The 20,838-nt window shown below is 38.7% G+C and overlaps 1 protein-coding gene across 4 annotated transcripts in view; it reads right to left on the bottom strand.

Moving 5' to 3' along the window:
- Positions 1 to 2,523: 2,523 nt before the first annotated feature.
- The window catches only part of LOC131432759 (inverted formin-2), a 167,795-nt gene continuing 149,480 nt past the window's right edge, over positions 2,524 to 20,838 (bottom strand). For 3 of the 4 annotated variants that reach the window (XM_058599260.1, XM_058599261.1, XM_058599263.1), the window contains 9 exons: positions 19,430 to 19,577; positions 8,239 to 9,302; positions 8,065 to 8,165; positions 7,756 to 8,005; positions 7,568 to 7,694; positions 7,252 to 7,504; positions 6,717 to 7,179; positions 6,250 to 6,560; positions 2,524 to 6,185 (listed from right to left, as the gene is read on the bottom strand). In XM_058599260.1, the coding sequence (XP_058455243.1) occupies positions 4,132 to 6,185; positions 6,250 to 6,560; positions 6,717 to 7,179; positions 7,252 to 7,504; positions 7,568 to 7,694; positions 7,756 to 8,005; positions 8,065 to 8,165; positions 8,239 to 9,302; positions 19,430 to 19,577 (4,771 nt within the window). In that variant the 3' untranslated portion in view covers positions 2,524 to 4,131. The remainder of the gene's footprint in view (positions 6,186 to 6,249; positions 6,561 to 6,716; positions 7,180 to 7,251; positions 7,505 to 7,567; positions 7,695 to 7,755; positions 8,006 to 8,064; positions 8,166 to 8,238; positions 9,303 to 19,429; positions 19,578 to 20,838) is intronic. The other variant, XM_058599262.1, reaches the window with a different exon arrangement.

The raw sequence follows: 20,838 nt of genomic DNA, 5'->3' as shown, positions 1-20,838 counted from the left end.
TTAAATTATATACGGCTATATCTATATTTCGCAAAACAATTTCAGGGTTTACATTCGATAGTATCCGATAGTAGTCGATTAGTTCTAAGCTGGTAGAATATATAACTAATTGAACTAATCATTGTTTAATTTGAAACCCTGAATGTTATTGATTGATCTGCTAGAATCAGATCAATTGTAGAAAGATTTCTCATAGAATATAAATTAGTTAAGCTATTGGGAATAAAACTGATTTGAAACCAGCAGAGAGTTCATCATGAAGAACTCGTACTTTCTGAATATTTTTCTGACTCTACGAGCATTTAGAATCCTATTAGGAAAAAAAAAACAGATCGATATATTGTTCATTTTAACAGCTATCATTTGATTTATTTGCCCATCAACACATTGAAATCGTAAACATTGTTTTTTGACTAACAGATACAGTAGAAAAAAATTGGTGTTTTAAAAGAGCAAGTTGTGGCAGCCGAACGGAGGGGGACTTAGGGTCTAAATGATGAAAAAATCGTCATATTAAAATTTTTTTCGTTGAATTATCGTTCAACAAAATAAATTCAAATGTTTTGCATGTTGAAAAGCATCATTCAAACAACATTTTGTGATTTTTTCGTGGAAAAATATTGAGAAATAAGTCGGTGAAGAGGTATTTTTGAGGACGCTTCTTAAAAATCATGATTTGCGGTGTCCACTGTATCTCAGCACAGACTAATCATAAGTAAACAAATCAAAGCAGCATAGTTAGAGTAGAAAATTTTCTAGACTCCAACGTTTCTGTTTAATTTTTTTTTGATTTTTTTGAATTTTTGATGGTTGTTCAAAGTGAAAACTACGATTTTTCTCGAAAAAATCCGCCATTTTGAAGCTGTAAAACCTACCCAAAGTAACAAACAACGAAAAGGAAAACTTTGGGGTCTGGTGTTTTTTATGTAGAAAGCGTGTGCAAAATTTAAAAGAAATTGGTGCAGTAGTTTTTGAATGACGATGGACAACTTAAAAACGCGTTTTAAGTTTTTTGTCTATGAAATTAATGGACATAATTTACTACTCAAGGGAGCCGGTAGGGTCTAACACTTTCAAAAAATCATATTTTTTCGTTTATAGTTTGTTATAATGAAACATTTCAAGAATGTTTTGTCTAGTTTTTAAGTCAATCAAAACAGAAGTCTTGGGTCTATGCGCCGAGTTCTTATTTATTCGCAGTATGAGATAAACAAAGATAAAGTCCCATAACTTGCTGAGTTTTGTTCTGATAGGCTTGAAAATTTCACAGAATATTAGTGAAATTAGAATATGTTTAACTATAAGAAAATACAAAGAAAAAAATAAATGATTTTTCAAAAGTGTTAGACCCTACCCGCCTCTTAACAAAATATACAGGGTCCGCCATGTAACTTTTTTTTAAACATGCAATAAAACACAAACGGTTCATCCGATTTCAAAATTTATTTTTTCGTATTAAAGTACAATTCTTCCGGTTAATTGTTGAATATAATTTCATTCAAATGGCTGCCTCGGCTAGCCTTGCAGTACGCCATACGGTCGATCCAGTTTATTAGTACATTTTCGATTGTATGCAGCTTTATTTCAGCTATGGCTGCACGAATGTTGTCCTTCATGGCTTGAATTGTCTCTGGTTTGTCCACATAGTACTTATTTTTGACAGCCCCCCAAAGATAATAGTCTAACGGCGTCAAATCGCAGCTACGAGGCGGCCAAACGACATCCGCAATTCGACTGATAATTCGATCTTCGAAGACTGTGCTGCTCAGAAGATCGATCGTAGCGTTGGCTGTGTGGCACGGAGCGCCGTCTTGTTGGAACCAAATGGTGTCCAAGTCTTCCGCTTCAAGTAACGGGAAGAACCAATCGCTAATCATGGCGCGGTAGCTCCTGCCTCATTTTCGAAGAAAAATGGCCCAATGATGTCGCCAGACCAAAATCCGCACCAAACCGTCACTCTCTGAGGATGCATCGGCTTCTCCATGATAACGTGCGGGTTTTTCGTCCCCAGATGCGACAATTTTGCTTATTAACATACCCGCCGAGATGAAAATATGCCTCATCCGAGTAGAGGATTTTTCGGCAAAAATCGGCGTCTTCTTCAAGCTGATCGCAAGCCCAGTTGGCACTATTTTCACGCGTTTCTCAAGCGTATACACAACCATTTTCGTTCAGCGGAAAGATAAAACTAAGTTTCTGTCAAATCAGAAGTGTCATTAAGGTTACCAATGTCGAAATAATCGCTAGTTCAAAAAAAAAGTTAGATGGCGGATCCTGGCATTTTGCGATCTGGACGAACTGATTCGAATGGTATACGATACTCGGCTCTCCGGGACTCGATTACAATTGTTGTCCTTCTTCCTTTTTCCTGACCAATTAGAAAAGCTTCAATAAAAATTATCATCTCTGACTCCAAATTTGGGAGTCATTGGTAACAACCAATTCTCGTTGAAAATGGTGTTCAACACAAAAGAGACACCCGAAAATGATGTTTGTTTCGGATGAAAAACTTAAAAAGATGGATGTCGTAAAAAATTTATTTCGTCTTTAAAATGTACACAATCTCTTGAAACATTGTTGCCTATTGCTGTTCCAGTAACAGTTGAGTTCGGACCACGTGCGTCGTTTGTTTGCTTTCAGCATTACTCTATTTTATGCACGCTCGAAACTAAGTGTGTATGGTTAGTACGATTAGTATCCAATAACTTACAATCGCATGATTTTTCACTTGCGTTAGCTTCTAAAATCTGATTGAATTTTGTCCGATTCAATTTATCTGAAAAATATGTATAGTTTATACCCAAAATTTTGATCCGAAACCAGATGATACAAAATAGTTATACGAAAAATATTTTTTCGAGCCGTTAATTAGAGGGAATGAGTTTTGTTTTTACTTTAAGTTTGTTGTATTATTCAGGGGCAAAACTTACGCGATTTTTTTTATAGATTTAGAAAATTTAGCCCTTATAGTCGAATCTATCTGGCTTAGAGGCAAAGTGAAATTTATCCGTTCCTAACAGCTATCAACGACATACGATTCATTCCATCCTACATAGTTGGTAGTATTGTTATATGAACTTCTTAATAAATTGCTTCGGGTTTTTTCAACAATTTAACAACTACTGCCGTATAATTCATCTTCTTACGAATGTTTTTTTTTTTGTCAAACGAGGAAAATTTTCGATTGAAAAAACGTCGAACAAAGCCTAATAGAGAGAGAGAGATTTGTGGTAAGAAGCAATTGCATCTTTTTTTGTTGTTGCAGATTACAATCGATGCACATTAGTCACTCATATCCACAAGTGTATTAATTTGTTCGTCTCGTTTACATAATACTTGCATCTGCACCCGAATCGCTGCGAAAAACGGCGAGTGGTTTATGAAAGCAGAAGTTTTGTAAATAAACAACGGTTAATATTCGCACCTAATTACAATAGCATACATATTTACTTATTAGTCAAGATTTATTTCGCATCGTTCCTTCTTACAAAAGCTAAGGTATAGTTATTTCGATTGAACAACAGACTTGCGATTTTTTTTAAATATAATTTTGTTTCCTCTCAGGGCTATCAATATGCAAAATATTAACAGATTTCTATTTGGCATTTGCTAGCACATCGTATTCACCATTCAAAGAATATCTTGTTTCTTAAAGCGCAAACCATAGTCAATAGTAGTATTACTAAGTTCGTTAGCAATATTTTGATCAGACCAAATTTGAGTATGATTTAATTGAATTCTAAGAGGACTTAAATGGACGGAGATATCTATTCATTATGTTTTTTTTTGTTTTGATTTGCTCAAAATTGTGAAAGGGGCATTTTCAAACAAAGATTACAAAAGATCAACTGCATGATCGAAGCTGTGATTCGTCGTAGTGCAACAATTTCCGATCCATTGCAGAAAAATTGCGGAAATACGACCTACAATAACCGAAGAGTAGTTTTTCGTTATATGAAGTGCGCGTTACGATCTCTCAAAAATTGAACATAAAAAGAAGTTCTTTTTTCTTATGCAATTATTTCAGCAGCGTGTTTTTTTTTTATTCAAGAATATATCAGCAGCGTGTTGTAGCGTGTTCAGTTGACGACGACGATTCGTAACTCCAGCAGTGAACAAACGCAGGATGATTTATTTACCTTTGACTTTGGTAGCACTGGAAGTAGTTGGACGCATGAAACCTCCGGTGCGAGACGAAGCATTCGCGATACTCCGGGCAACACTAACCCGTGTCGTAGCGTTGGAACCAGACGAACTGCCGCCTCCAGAATTGGCTATACTGGAATTACTTGCTGTTTTTATCTGCAGCTTACTACGAACTGTATTTTGATTTTGGTTTTCTTTAAAGCTAGTACTAGGCCCCAGGGCACTGGAACCGAGTGATTTCAGTGGAGGTTTCCTGACAGCTGTTATCGTGGCAGAGTTCGGTCCTATACTGGATCCACTGGAGCTACTTCGGCTTGCCGGTGTTCCCGAGAGAGGTACCCTTGAGCTGCCAGCACTTAGGGGCCTCTTGATGGGGGAACTATTTGCAGAAAGTGACATGGGGATGGTACTCGGACCACTGGCTGTTGTGAGGGGTGATGACTTGGGACGTAATGGCACCTTTTTGACTGTTTTCGTCGACACTGCACTACTCAGCGAAGAGCGTGACGATCTGAGGCTCGTTCGTGAATTGCTTCGCTCCACATCCAAGTGATGTTTGGCAACATTAGCACCAATCAACGGAGAGTCGGATTTCCGCATCGAATTCGTTCGACGTGGTAACATATTCTTATTGACTAGAGATGGCGGAGTTCCCCTCAGAGATTTGCTTCGCTCCAACGCAGATTGATTCTTGTTTATCAATATACTGGGAAGATTTGGATTAATCCTACTGGAAGTTTTCTTCGGACTACCATCCATTCCACTTACGGAGGGTCTTACATTTTTTTTGTTCTTAAAGTCAGACCCGTACTCGTTACAGGAAGACGTACTCTCTTTGCCATGCGACGGAGTATCGGAAACTAGACTCTGGGTTTCTTCGAAACCTTCGTCGTTCAACTCATGACTAGCGACCTTCACAGTGCTAGGGGCATCCCGAAGTATTTCTTTAGATGGACTCCAGTTTCTTTCCGGTGTAGGGGACTTAAGACTCCGGATAGCCTGCCGGACATCATCTTGACTTATCCTACTCATATTACGGCCGGTTCGTGTTGATCTAGCTGTTGTTTCCGAATTCTTACCTCGTTCGTCAACTCCGCTGGATGTGTTCAGTTTATCCTGCCACCGTTTCAGTCGCAGTTCTTTCTGCTTCTCAGTTGATTCAATCTCTGCAACTGCTGCCACCAACGGACTTCGTACCGTTTCTAGTGCCAGCTGGCTATCCGGTAGAGACTCCGGTGAGGTAGTTTCGTTGCCACTGCTAAGATCAACAGGTCGCTTGAACCGTCGTGTTCGACGTGTCGACGAAAACCGATCGAACTGTCCATCACCCAGAGTTTCGGACTCCACCAGACCTTTTGATTCAGATTCATTGGTTTGATCACATGATGGGTGGATCTTCCGACATGAACTGCTGTTGAGGGGGGTTTGATGATCGCGATTAAAACTCTTTCGAATTGATGGCGGCGTTTCGATATTGTCCGAATCAATTTCGATTTTGTTGTTAGTTTTCTCGTCGTATATTTGGTGCGTTCGACGCGTTCTTCGTGGCGGCGGTGCTACCGTTGATATCGCCTCCGGTAGTTGATTATCGCTAGTGCTGGTGCAGGACGAATTGATTGAGGAGATTGTGGACGGAGTGTTGTCATTCGGTCGGATGTAAATCGATTGCTTTTCAGTGTTTGGAATGGATTTCGACTTGGAATAGTCGTTTCCGAGCGGTTGACGAATGTAGATGGATTGTTTGTTGCTTTCGTTTGTGCTTGTGGCTTGTTTTGGTGATGTTACAGTGCTTTCCGGCTGTGAGGTATTGTCCGAACCTCGACGGATATAAATTTGTAACCGATCGGATGGTGGCCGTTCACCTAGAGATTGGATGACAGATTTACGTTTATCTTCCTCAAGTATGGACTGAAGACTTGAGCTCGGTGGAGCGCTTTCGCGTGACCGTTGCCTCCGATATCGTCGATTGTCCAGATCTTCCTGACTGTTTAGGCTAGATTTCCGAAGAGCCGATTTATCCTGCGCTGACGGAATTGCTCCTGAAATGAGTTGTAGTCAGTTTATTTGCAATGTTATAATCTTATCTTACAATCACTATCTTACCAGCTATGGCTTCCATGGTTCCTACAACGTCGGTTTTTTCTAACGTGCTGGATGGCCTCCAATCGGGATAGACGCGTTTGTAGCTGGTTGGTAACTGATCGAGAGGTCGTTCGGGTGAAGTCACGGAAGGTTGCTTTTCTTCCGGCAAAGGATCCAGTTTGCTGCCCCGATCGCTCTCATTATCAGTCTCGTACGATCGACGGTTTACTGCCAGCAGTTTCCGTTTCTTCTTATAATCTTCGTTCTGTTTCTCGTCCGCTTCGTTCGCCTGCAACCACGATTCGATTTTCTGACGCCATTCCCTGGAAATTCTTCATTTCGTAAGCATTCGAGAACAAGGGGAATTAGAAAAAAGGGAAAAATCTCATTTTGAAGTATTGAAACGAATTAATTTCCTGAACTTTAGTCTAACTTCAGTTAAAAACATACTTCAAATGAAACCAAAAACAAGTACAGAGAATTCATACCTCGGTTTGTTTTCTTCCACTGGCATTGGTTTAGACTCGACTAGTGGTGAAGGCGAACTCGGGCGTTCTCTGTCATTGCCGAAATCCACATTAAGCAGATCCGGACGCTTTTTACTGCCACTACCGGAACGAGCTCGACGAGCCCAGGATCGATCGAGACTTCCACCGTACGACACAGATTTCCTTTCCCGACTGCCACTTTCGTGACCGGACGAACGAAGAAAGTCCATGAGATTACCTTCGTCCTCTTCCGAGAGCACTCGACTACGACGTCTGCGTAAACTTCCGTTTGGAGTGATGTCCGGTGATGCACAGTCTTCACGTAACAGCACCGGTTCCCCATTGCTAGCAAACGATCCTATCCGTCTTCGAGACATCGCTGGACTGTAGCGCATGTCATACTGCGCTGGATCAAGGAGCAGACTATTTTCGGAATCGGATACAGGAGTTCCCGGTTGGTTCGCTGTATAACAATATAAAAACAAAAACTATTCAAATGTCCCTTTTTGCAGGTTTCAAGTTTAAATAAAATTACATTGTCGCCGTTTTAGAGCCAGTTGCTCCTCACGCTGTTTCCGACGCTGTAAAGCTTGTTCCTCCTGAACCCGCCGTTTCTCGTTGTCCTTGACAGCTTGTTGGAACTTTTCGCAGAAGTTGTGAAATATTTTGAAGCATTCTTCCATTTTAAATGTTGCAATGTCTTCACAGAAAAAGTCCGCTAGCAGTAAACGCATGGCTTCCAGTTCCTTTAAAGCACGCTGCATCATTTGGATATCCCTTTCGGCCGCCTGTAATACAATGTGTACATTAATACCATTTTTTTCTCGAACTTCAAGAATTTATTCACTGACAGTGATAAATTCTCCCATTTGATATTTGATCTCCTCCTCGGTCTTTGGCAGTTCAATCTGTCGTTTTATCTTTTTGATACGGTTGTCTATGGCATTGATTTCGTTGTTAATTTGCTCCACAGTGGTTCTACAAAAAAAAAACGATCGTGATTATGTTGTAAGAAAATGCCATTTTGAGAGTAGTATACTTTGTTGCATTTTCCAATGTCGACATTTGGCTGGGAAACTCCAGTAGTTCGATATTCTTTTTCTCTGCCTGCAGCGCTACGAAATGTATCAGATTCATTCCCGGTTTGTTCGCCCGAATGTCCGTCAATTTCTGAAGCGAAGATAGTTTTACGCCGGCAGCATTTCCCGCGTACCCACCGGAGTTCAGGAAGTTACCGGCTACCACAACCATGTACAGAACTTCCTGTAGTGCTTTGTTGTTCATCAGATCTGAAATTAATTGTTTTTAGGTTTTGAATTTTTTTTTATGTTCACGGTCCAATCCTTACCTTCACCCGCATAAAGCATTGCATTTATATTTGGTTCCAGATAAATCAGGTTTGCTTTAAACTCCTCCTTTAGTAACATGCTTTCGATTCGAAGCTTGTAACTGAAATGACAAACAATATTTGTTATATGACGCAAAACTGCTTTGAATGAGCGGATTTTTTTTGTTATCATACTTAGGCACTTGTATCAGTTGTAGTAAAAACTTCTCCGCATTTCCTAGTCTATTATTGTCTCCATCGAATGATTTGAGCATCTCCAGTTCATCGACTTCGGGTAGAATTTTCAATAGGCCACGTAGTTTCTCCGCACCGATGTCCTCGTGTTCACCATTGCGGATTAGGGTGATGATATCTTCATTGGAAGATCGGAATTGCTTGAGGAAGATATTGACATTCAAACTGCGTTTCCCATCCAGTAGGATAATTTCATTTTCCTTTCGTGACTTTCGTTCCAGAGTATCAGTTCCTCCAGCGCCACTCTCGCGACCAAGCTTCGGTGAACCTTGGGTTTGCTGAAGGCAAAACAAACCTTCCATTTCGTCCCAGTTAAGATCGGTCATTGGACTATCCTGATGAGAGTCGGCAACGATGGACCAGATATTTGGCTTGCCGAAAACCTTCTGCGGTGGAATCTTATTCCAGTTGATGGTTTTCATTTTGGATCTTGGGATTGGTGTTTCCTGTTGAGGCAGTGGCTTGATAACTTCAATCTGTGTCTCCGGAGTTTTCGGTCGGTTGAGTTCATGGGCCTTCACAGACAGCAGATTAGGTACGGGGGGTGCAGGTGGCGCTGGTGGTATCGGGGGTCCTCCGCGTGCTGCAGAACCACCGGCCATCGGTGGTGGCGGAGGAGGCGGTGCACAAGGTGGAGGGGGTGGTGGAGGAGGTGGCGCTAAGTTAGGAGGTGGTGGAGGTGGAGGCGGCGCTGGTGCTGCCGCAAAGGACGATGGTGGTGAATGTATTGAACTAATTGTGTTTGGTCCCGGGGTGAGGGGGCCCACCGATTGCCTTCGGGTTGGACTAGTGATATCGCTCCGACAGTGGGGGCAAGCGAATTTCTGTATGCTCGGTGCACGCAAAAGGCGTACGGAAGCTTCCTTGTTTTCAAGCAGAGTGGCACGGTGTACCAGCGTTTCGGCGGTGTCCCAGATGATATCGCTGATCGGCTCCTTCGGATCGATTTGTAGCAGGTGCTGCAATATGCTGAGAAAGGGTATCTCCTGCGGGGTGCCGGCAACCTGCAAATCGGATCGGTTGTTTTAGAGTGAGAGTTCATATAAATACTTATCGTTTAGTTTTATAATAAGTATTTATAACATTCGATGATATTGGTGAATGCTTAATGGAAGAGATAGAAAGATTTTCAGATATGATAAGAATCAAAATCTACCTTAGTAATTAATTCATTAACAATGTGGCTATGGTTTGTTAAACCAAAACTGATAACATTTCTTATCTTTGGCAAGCAATCAGATTAAGATGCTCTAAATAGAAACGCTCTGATTAATTTTCAGAAAGATTTCTGAATAAATTCTCATTTAGACAGACAAATTGTTTTATTCTTTGGAATTATTGTTTTATTTTCACACATCGGTTTCCAATATAATGAAAAATGTATAAATAAGAAAAAATGGTTCAGTAAGCAAATGCACCTGAATTGTGAAATAATTGGTAATCACAGAATGCAGCAGCCTATTAAGTGCCGACGGTTTGTTTTGACACTTTTCGATTCATACCGCTATCGGTAGGAAAGATTGAAGTAATGTGTAATGATTTGTAGTGAGCAATATGAGCATTATTATTACAATACTGCCGTATTTGATATTCAATAAAAAAAAATTCTCTACGGATAAAATACATTTTGATCCGAAGATGGTACAAGAGATTAAACTGGACAAAACTAATAGTGTAGTGTACAGGGTCCGGCACTCGAAGTGTAACCAATTAAAAAGGCCATAAATTCAGTTTGGAAAATTACTTTTACTTAATTCAAAGTACAAAATGTGTAAAAATAATGCAAAATTCAGAATCAATTCACTTTTGCTCGATATGACCACCTTTTGCCTTGACTATGGCCTTGAGACGGTCAAAAAACGAATCACAAGTTGCCGAATGTGACTTGCAGGTATTTAGGCCCACTCGCGGACAATAACTTTTTTCAGCGCCTCGAGACTGGTGTATCTTTTAGTTCGGACTTTGCTCTCCAAAATGGCCCAAAGAGAATAATCCATTGGATTCGCATCTGGTGAATTCGAGAGCCATTGTGTGGACGTGATGAAGTTCGGAACGTTGTTTTTCAGCCATTCTTGGTTCACTCGAGCTTTGTGAGACGGTGCCGAGTCCTGCTGAAACGTCCATGGTCTACCACCGAAATGTTTGTCTGCCCACGGCTTCAAAGCAACCTCCAGAATACTTTCCCGATAATATGTCGCATTTACCTTGACGCCAGGCTCGATGAAAACGATTGGAAAGCGCCCATCTGCGGTTACAGCGACCCAAACCATTATTTGTTGCGGGTGCTGCCTCCTGGTGGCCAATCGATGACTCAAATTCTCGTATGAACGGTCGGTCAAGTAAACCCTGTCGATTTGAGAGTTTACAAATTGCTCAATTGGAAAAATTTTCTCGTCAGAAAATACAATGTTCGGAAATTGACCGCTTTCGGCCAAACGAAGCAACTCCTTCGCTCTCTCAAGTCAAGATTTTTTTTTTTCGCGTTCACTTTTGGCAAAATGCTTTCTTGCGCTTGTAAACAATACAACTCCGAACTGTCATTTAGCAAATTTCTAGAGAGCTGATGCCCGTGCGTCAGCTGCGCGAGCGGTCTGAAGTTGGTTACACTTCGAGTGCCGGACCCTGTACATTCAATTAGCCTCTGAGCGCTATGGCATTAAATTCGCTACCGATAACAACAATGTGTAGTATATCGTACACGACGTCGGTCGAAATGTCCCTGGTCTCACAAAGAAAACATTTTCTTTGAAAAGCAGTACAATTGGTCCAACGGCGTTTTAACTTTTTTACGCCACTTTTATACCTTAGGTTGATGTCAGAGTGAGCGCGGAACACGGACTGAAGCGAAGCGATTCAATGCGATGTACTGTTTTCGCATCGCATTCACTCTGACAGGTTTGCTTTGATCAAATGTAACTAGCTCACACGCGCGGCCAGACGCTTCGCGCGACGCTTTCACTATGGCACCAACCTTAGTCTCAAAAATCTCTTCAATCTCAAGGTTAATCTCATTTTTCGAATCTCTATCCAACAAGCTTCTTTTCTTAGATCTGGAAATAGAAATTAGTTTTTTTCCCCTCACTACTAACGAGCAAGAGACAGAGAAAAGATGAAAATAAATGAAATAGCGATTTTTTTTACGAAATAGTATCGCCCAGATGAAGAACTCGAACTTTCACCCTTCTGTTTACCGCAAAGATGCTCTACCAACTACGCCGGTCTGGAATATTTTCATCTTTTCCCTCCTTCCGTTTTTCGGTAGTAGAAATGGGTAAAAAATGAGTTTAACACTGCTTTCCCAAGTAACAATTCGAATGCCTTATGGTTTATAGGAGTTTTGTAATTGATTTTTCAATCACTACCTGTTTTATGACAACTGTAAGAAGTGTCTCTTTTAACCAGTAATATCATAGTTTAAGCTTCTATAAAACCCTTTACCTACACTAAAAATAAAATAAATATAAAACAATTTGCACTAGAATAAAACCATGCAAACACTCTTAATATTGCTTTCAAACATTTTCTTTGAAACATTATTGTCAGTTAAATTCTTTCATAAATCTAGTTTTGTGTGTGTGCGTGTTATTCTATGACAATTTCACTCAGAGTAAATTTGAGGGTTCTAAAGTACATTTACGATACATTAGTTAGCTATTTGATTAATTGCTTCTTATGTTAAGTGTAATTTGCATTAAACGAAATTTCATGGCCGCCATTATGATGTTCTATACCGTAGCATTTATTGACATCAAATAAACTTCGAAATGCAAAAACGAGGAAATATGTTGGACTTTCATGATTCATTTTAAGATCGTATGCACAAGTTTTATCGTCACAGAATAGTTTTATACAAAAATGACGATGAATCATAAAAAATAATTTTCATAAATCATGGAGACTTTCGCAAAAACCGCATTTATTTCAAGGCGATTAGTTATAATTCTTATTTTTATCCAAACATTCACGATAAAAATAAAAGCGCATGAAGTTTTCACGTTCGAAAAAGGTCTCAAACTCGTAATTAAAATATAATATATTCTTACTGATTGCATTCAAAGTAGACATGACACACATAGTCAAGAAAAATATCATCAAAACGACAGTTTATTCATAGCGGAATTCATTCCATCCAAAGAAATTTAATGTTGATCGTAAAGCTGGTTTCAAAATTTTCTTGAATTTGGAGTTTTAAAGCAGGTTTATGCTGATTCTTCATTTTGATTTATAAACCTTATGAAGAATGGTCCACTTTGCAGGAACATGCTCTTATAGAGGTTTTCAGTAGGCTTTCGTGGAGTTTAAAGTTTTATTGCAAGATTTATTATGTAGCATTGAAGAAAGCTACAAGTATTTAATAATATTAAAAATGTTACTTGGGAATTATGTCTTAACACAAACCCAATGAATAGAAAATAGTCTTTGGGACTAAACCTGCCGAATATGGTTGTTGCGGTAGCAATTTATGTTTAAATTATTGGAATTTTGTCATCTCTACGATAAGTTGTTTTTGGTTAAATGTGAGAGAACACGACACTTCATATTAAAGTTCTCATGAAAAAATTGTGACGACACTTCCATTCGTATTTTTACGGCGTCAGGTATCTCCACTTTTCTATTTTTTTATTACGAAGGATTTAACTTGAGATGATTTTCAGAACAACAGCCTCATTAGGACGACCAGAAACTGGTTCATTAACGGTGTATGGACAACCACGTTTAAATTCAGTATACCAGTCGATAACGATTGATTTACTTGGATCAGAGCGTCCGGATAATGCTTATGAAGCCGTTTTATAGCACAACTTGCCACACTTCTTGTTGTTTAAAAGTACACGTGGGTACTTTTAACAAATTGGCAGTACAAAACAAGTTCCACATGAACTTTCTCGCTGTTCAAAAGTATGCGTGGCAATTTTAAAGTACCGATCGAGATCCGAGCAAACTTCCTTAGAAAATGAACATTGTATTCCAGTAGCTACTTAAAAGTTCTTCGTCAATGTCCAATGATCTTTTGCTTGCTTGGCATAAGTCTTGTTCGCAACAAAAACTGGACACCCCTAAATACGTAGAACTGGTACGTTTTGGTGAAAATACAAGCTTTTAGATCGAAGATGGTTTTACGCTAAGAACTGTCCACAATGTTTTTGAATCTTTCGATACACGTTTGACAACAGCCAGGAATGCTGGAAGTGGAACAAAAACGGATCTCAGGAACCACCAGAAGGATGCAAAGGTGTAGAAGATATTGCAGAAGAGAAAAATTTTTCAACATTCGTGCATATTTTGAAATCCTTCAAGGTGAAAACAGTACCGAATTGTAATGATAAACATAATATGACGACTAAAACCCTAAAAGCAAGCTGTATCGCGATTATTTGACAGTTTTTCTGCGCGATATTGGACGACAAAACCTATGTGCTGGAAGACTTTAAACAGCTTCCCGAAATGTCTTTTTATTCTGCCATACAACGGAAAGACATTCAGGACAAATAAAAAGGCCAAGTTTCCCAAAAAATATTTGGTTCGGTAGGCAATATGCAGCAAACCAAAGCTTCATCACTATATGGAAAAATATCTACAGAAACGATTGTTACCATTCCTACACAGTCACGAAGCTTTCTCGCTATTCTGGTCTGTTTTGGCATCTTGCCACTATGCCAAAGATGTTTTGGAATGGTATAAAGCGAATGGGGTCTATGTTGGACCGAAAGAAGCGAAACCACACGACTGCCCGGAATTGTGATCTATCGAGTGGTATTGAGCTCTCGTGAAGAAAGAACTCTCTCAACATAAACAACAAGCTACAAATGTAAAAAAAATCGGAAATCTTGGACGAGAGCAGATTAATCGGTTGCAGAGAAGTTTACTGAACTATGTAGCTATAATTAATTTTAATATGGCTAATTGAATGAACATAAAATGCATCTTGGATTGAACAAACAACAAATTTGTTTTGCTTGAAATTTAATCTGTCCAAACGCGATCAAGTATTAATTCCTTATTAATACGGGAAAAGCGAATGTGTCGTGGAAAAAAACTATAGATTAGAAAATATTAATTAGCTTTGTGATCCAAGATCTAGTTAGGATCGAATTGTTTTCTACTTTTCAGTAGCACGGAAGCAATTGAAAATATTCAATTTAGTTAAAAAGCAAAAATTTATCTCAAAGCACTAATTGATCAATGTCTGTTCGTATTAGTCCTCCCTTATCGACTGTAAATGTTCAACGACGGAGTATTTAAAGAAAACCTTTACATTCAGCTAGCATATCTATCGATTTAATTGGTACCATGTGCAGCTCTGCGGTAGGGAAATTTCATCATATTGCATATGAAAGAAGTTCAACAAAGAACTATTTGATATTTTCTTCAAATGAAATGTTAATGTAATCATTATTTATAATTAGCATCGTTTGCGGTTCTGCGGCATTCACAATATCCAGTAACGTTTCTGACATTACCCATCCTTTTTTATTCAGATAAAACTGTTGAAGTTTCAAACAGGTGATAAAACCGACTATAGAGTTGAAACAGAAATGTATTCTGAATATTGATACAGACTGTGTTGGTTTAGTTATCATCGTTTGAAACAAAATTTGCTGATTTTCTATGTTGTAGCAGACTTTGAATGTGCTTTTATAGTGATAATATTTTGATATTGTCTTCTAATTTGAGACTAATATCATCATTACATTGTCCGACACATTATAACTTTACATTAATTCAACTTTAAAAATTCGCGTAAAATTTTAAATTAAATGCAACGGAGTTACACATGTTTATACAATACTATTATAAAGCTGAAAAGGGCGATTATTGGACTCTTATAGGATTATTACTCTTATAGTTATTATTAAAGTTTCGTTGGTCCAAACATATAGCATTGAATGTCGATATAACACATGGATCAATAAGTCCCGAGACTAAAGCAGAGATGGCGCTCGTAGTAAACCAGTAACCACGTCTTTTTAGAGTACTAACCTTTGCTTGAAACGAGTCAAAATTTTAAGTCGATCCGACCAGAAACAGCTGAGTTATCGAGGTTGGAGTAAAGTCGTTTTGTAGTTTGTTTAAAAAATGGAAAAAACCGAGTTTCGTGCTTTGATAAAACATTATTTTTAATGGGTAAAAACACCGTGCAAGCGAAACAATGGATTGAAAAATGCTATCCGGACTCTTGTCCATCAAAAGCACACAAATGACGCGGAACGCTCGGGTAGACCTGTGGGAGCCGTTACACCGGAAAATGTGAGTGAAGTGACAAAAATTATAATGAAAGATCGTAAAGTGAAGCTCCGTGAGATTGCTGAGATGACACAGATATCATATGGAAGTGTATTTACTATCCTTCATGAAAAATTGAGCATGAACAAGGTTTTTTCCAAGTGGGTGACGCGATTGCTCTCGATGGAACAAAAACAGCAACGAGTCGATGATTCAGAAAGCAGTTTATCGCTATTTACTCGCAACAAAAAAGATTTCTTGCGTCGTTACGTGACCATGGACGAAACATGGATACATCACTACACTGCAGAGTCGAAGCGGCAGTCATCTGAGTGGCGCACAGCTGGCGAAAGCCGTCCGAACCGTCCGAAAACGCAGCAGTCAGCTGGCAAAGTCATGGCGTCAGTTTTTTGGGATACGCATGGCGTGATTTCCATTGACTACCTCGAAAAAGGTAAATCGATCAACAGTGATTATTATATTGACTTACTGGTGCGTTTGAAGGAGGAAATCGCAAAAAAACGACCGCACATGCAGAGAAAAAAAATCCTTTTTCATCAAGACAATGCACCCTGCCACAACTCGATGAAAACAATGGCGAAATTGAACGAATTGGGCTTTGATCTGCTTCTCCACTTCCCATACTCGCCAGATTTAGCCCCCAGTGACTACTGGCTCTTTGCTGATCTTAAAAAAATGCTCCAGGGAAAAAGATTTGGCTCAAATGAGGAGGTCATCGCTGACACTAAAGCTTATTTTGAAGCGAAAGATAAATTTTTTTATAAACATGGTATTGAAAAATTGGAAAAACGTTGGAACCATTGTATCACCCTAAAAGGTGATTATGTTGATGAATAAAAAAAAATTTTGCAAAAAAATGTTGTTTCCATTGTTAGTCTCGAGACTTATTGATCCATGTGTTATACAGGGTTGTTACGGTCGCGCGGGTTTCGCGGTTTTCGCGGATTTTGATGCGATGGCACGGATTTCAAGAAACATCATTTCACATTTATGAATCGTTTGTTTGTTCGAAAGTTTTTTGCAAATTCGGCAATCGGACGAGTTGGCCGAACTGGTGAATTTTCACCTTGATAAAACCAAAAAGGCGGTTCTAGCAAATGTTTTCTTCAGTGGACAAAATTTCAATTTTAAACGATTTTTATGAGTGGTTCAAATTGCTAGTTCAGCAGAGCTGTTACCAGGAATTACAAAAACTTTTCGATATATGTGATTGCGCTTCCCCGTTCTACAGTGGAAATCGAAAGAAGATACATCTAACTGGTCGTGAAATGATAGTGAATATAGGACACTGTACAACCTCACCATTTGCTGTTACCTCTGGAGTTCCTCGAGGATGTCCACTTGGACTGTTTATATTTTTATTGTGTTTCAACGATCTAAATATGTCGATCAAATGTAAGAAACTATGGTTCGCCGATGACTTTAAAATGTTTTATATAATCAAATCTGCAGCTGACTCAGAGTTCCCACAAGAACAATTGGATAATTTAACTATGTTAGAACTAATTATAGATATAATGAGCCCATTGGTAGCATGTGACGCATATTAAAAAGTAATTCGATTCTTTCGGCTTTCATTTATCACGTAATGTTATTAAGTAATCGAAGTACTAGATTTAAGGAAATGTATCATTTGGATGATTGTAATCTGTTGATACAAAAGATGAAGAGGTTTTATGCCTGCTGGAGAACAAGTTTGGGCTCTTCCTGCTTCAAATAAAAGAATAAAAGATGAGGAGGAAAAGAAAGACATTCAGAGTAAAACCCGGAAACAGGAGAAGGCACTGTTTTAGAAAACAAAAGCTAATCAGGAAGCGATGAATAATTGAAACTGTTTGTTTGTTTACCTCTATTGAACTGAAATTCGGAATTATTCCGTTACATGATTTTATCGGGATCACCGCAGATTAGTGTGACCCCAGGTTGGCTTTGTTAAGTTTTGTCGTTAGAAATAGTTTAGCAGGGTTCGATTGAGGGTTTCCAAGCAAAAACGACACGAGTATTGTTCGACTACAATGTTCCTAATTGAAATAAGTTTCCATTTAGGAATGTAAACAAATATAATACTTTATCCTCCTGTTAGATCTCATTGTATTCCAAAAAATAGATACAAACTGAGTAGTTTTAGTTACTATCAAAAACCCAGAAGAGTATCAAATAAATGCACGGAACGACCGAAATTAGCTCTGCGCCTAATTCGTATTACTGTTTTTGAATTAGTTGATTCTAACAACAAAATTTCCAAAATAACTATAAAATTAGTTAAAATGTAGAATTTACTGTGCTGAAAAAAACTCTTATTTTTAGAGAATGTGTTTAGTTGGCGAATATTCTGGACACAAACCAGCAATGTTTCAATCCAACACGAAATTCTCATTGACAACTAATTTCGTTATTAAAATCAGAAACTTTGATTCTATTTATCTATCACCGTCATTACTGAAGGACAGCAGTGTCAAAGCAAAACAATCCATTAAAAAGCTAAAAGGGACAGTCTTGTTGAAACTGCTCGCAAATTGTTTAGATGTTTTTCGCATGTGTTACGATATATCCTTATATAATTTTCTAAACCGATATGTAAAAATGACGTAAACTGTTAGTGGAAAGTGTATTTATTCAGAATTTGTGCGCACTTGAAGCGATTGTGCGTAATAATGTTTTTACGCGGAACAGTGATGTGAATTTCGAATGTTTCACTCTAATTGTGATGAAGGTTTTTTGTATCTTCAAACCTTCCGAGCTGCGCCGTCCGGTGTACTATTTGTATTCGGTTTTTGTTTTCCGAGTGCTCAAAGTTTTCAGTGAGAATGAAGAAACAGTGATTTAGAAGAAAAAAAATTCAAAAAGATGTTTACGTTTCGTTTATGTCTTTTTCTCCAACACAACATCGTATTTATACCTGCCAATATAGAAAAGACAACCGCGTCTGAATTTTTTTCGGCAGTAGTGTGCCATCTAGTGGCTAGTAGTCATTAAGGTGTTACCGTTTCGGTGACAGGGCGCCATATAGCTGCAGATTGCAGAAGCCAATTCAACCATTCATATTGGTTGAAAACAACATTATATTTCTTTAATTCAACTAAAAAATTAGTTGACTGGATATGAAGTGTGCCTTAGCTAAGAAATGACAGTACGTTTAATTTGTGAATTCAACTAAAAAAAATAGTCATTTCAACAAATATTTTATTATTATTATTAAGGGAATGAGAATAAAAAATCTAAATCAGCAAAAGTAAGATTTTTTTAGTTGTCTCAAAAAATAACTAACTAAAACCAGCAAATCAACTAAATTTTTCGCGAAAATGCTGATTTCGGTCGTTCCGTGTGGTCAATATCTTTTCAACAAGGTCAATGATTTATTCTGCTGACTCTAATTCGTCGAATCGCTCTTACCAGGAATCTGCACACGCTCGTTAACGAACCAAGATATATTCCTTTATGATGTAGATACCGAAAAGCTGTGCTCGGATTTCCGAAAATATATTCTAGTCACGGTTGTACTACTACAGTGCACATGTAGCAATCAAAACAGAGAAAATATCGATCAACACGTCTGGTTACATCGCAAAACTGTCATAATACATTCAGCATGCATTTCCACACATTCCATCTCTCGCTGTTTGAGATTGAGGATAGCTTTCAAATCGCCAGACCGGCACCGAGTACAAAACTTTGCTTACTTAACATTCACCAAGCATCCTGCGTTTACTACCCAGCTTGACAATAGCAGATGGTTATTTTCAATTCGGAACAAAATAACTAACAAACTTTTTATTGACCCCCGTTCGACGATGATAACAGCTCTGCCGTCCGTGTTCGGCTAAAGATCAAAGACCAAAGCTTGATGCTCGTCTCGCACCCTGAAAACTGCTCCACCAACACTTACCTGTCGTAATATTGCGTAGAAGACATCAAGATGAGAATTTAAATTTATTCCATCGGGCCCCTGTAAGCTTTGTGACTCGTCGCATTCTCGCTGCTCATCAAACACGTCGATTTGCACTCCGATGTCCGGCACGTTACTGACATTACGCCTACAAAAAAAAGTGCATCGAAAATGATTTAGTCAAGGAGAAGATCCAAATGCAAATACATAAAAAACGAAAAAAAATCAGCGGATTAACACCATTATGAAAAATTGATGATGCCAGTAGCGTGGCTTTGAATGAGCTCCAATTCGGTTCAATTAAATTCGAATGTGTTCTTTTTTTGGGTGAATATGGCAGTGGCGGTGGCAGTAGCAGTAGCTGTATTACTAAAATTTACCACAAATCACGCAATGTTCGCTCTCAACTGTTGGAAAACCGTACGCCGAGGCTGGAGAGCTTTTTCCGACACAGCTCACTCAATTCTTGAACTATATTCATAGTTATCGTTTTGGACGACTGGTTCTTTTTTTTCTATGGCAAAGCTCTTCAATTTTGCCACCTATGCGAATATGATTTCCGTCTCTGGGCGAAGAATCATAACCAGTGTAGAATCGAAACGAATTGAAAAGTTCAATACGAGAACAAAATATTGTTCTTTTAAACGACCATCACTGGTATATGTTGTCGGACTGCTCCTGGTCATCCAAACACACACTTTTTTTATTATTGAGTTGGGTTGTTAAACTTTATTTTAAAAATCGCTTTCTTCTACCTTTAACGTAACACCAGCACGACTACGGGATTGCTAGACGTGGATGATTGTAGTGTTTAGCGAGCATCCTCCTGGCACTAATCCACTAAGGTCCTAGTACAAATTGTAATACTGGCCTCATATGAATTCTTAATATTGTATGCTACACGAGAAACAACGAAAACAGGACTCTTTTCATCACACCCGATAGCTGCTTTATGAAAACTGTGTTCTCTCTTGCACTACACTGCGAACGCCAACCAGGCTCTCGAACTTACAAAAGAAAAAAAAAGTAGTAGCTGGTTCATTTGCTGGCTGCTTATGGCTATGGAATCATGTCACCAAAGATTGAGCGCACTATGCTTCATATAAATATATGTATATCGGTTGCCAAGTGGAAAGGATTAAGAATCGACAACATTTGCGGCACTGCTGGTATTATTCTAACGGTACAGGAGTCACGGAATATTTTATACTGTTCAGCTCTACAGAATATTCGAATGGAGGAAGAAATACAGTGCGTCTCCATGAATTTCAATACGATGTGTTTTCTTTTCTTTTGGCAGTACATACTTTTGGTGTATAAATTCTTGTTACATCAGGAAAGATTGCACAATGTTAGTTATTTAAACATGACTGTATATTGAAGTAAGAGCGTGTCCATCGTAGCTTGCG

This window comes from Malaya genurostris, chromosome 2 (assembly GCF_030247185.1).
Source record: "Malaya genurostris strain Urasoe2022 chromosome 2, Malgen_1.1, whole genome shotgun sequence".
Classification (NCBI taxonomy): domain Eukaryota; kingdom Metazoa; phylum Arthropoda; class Insecta; order Diptera; family Culicidae; genus Malaya; species Malaya genurostris.
The sequence above is the reverse complement of the archived record's forward strand: the minus strand, read 5'-3'. Positions and strand labels throughout refer to the sequence as shown.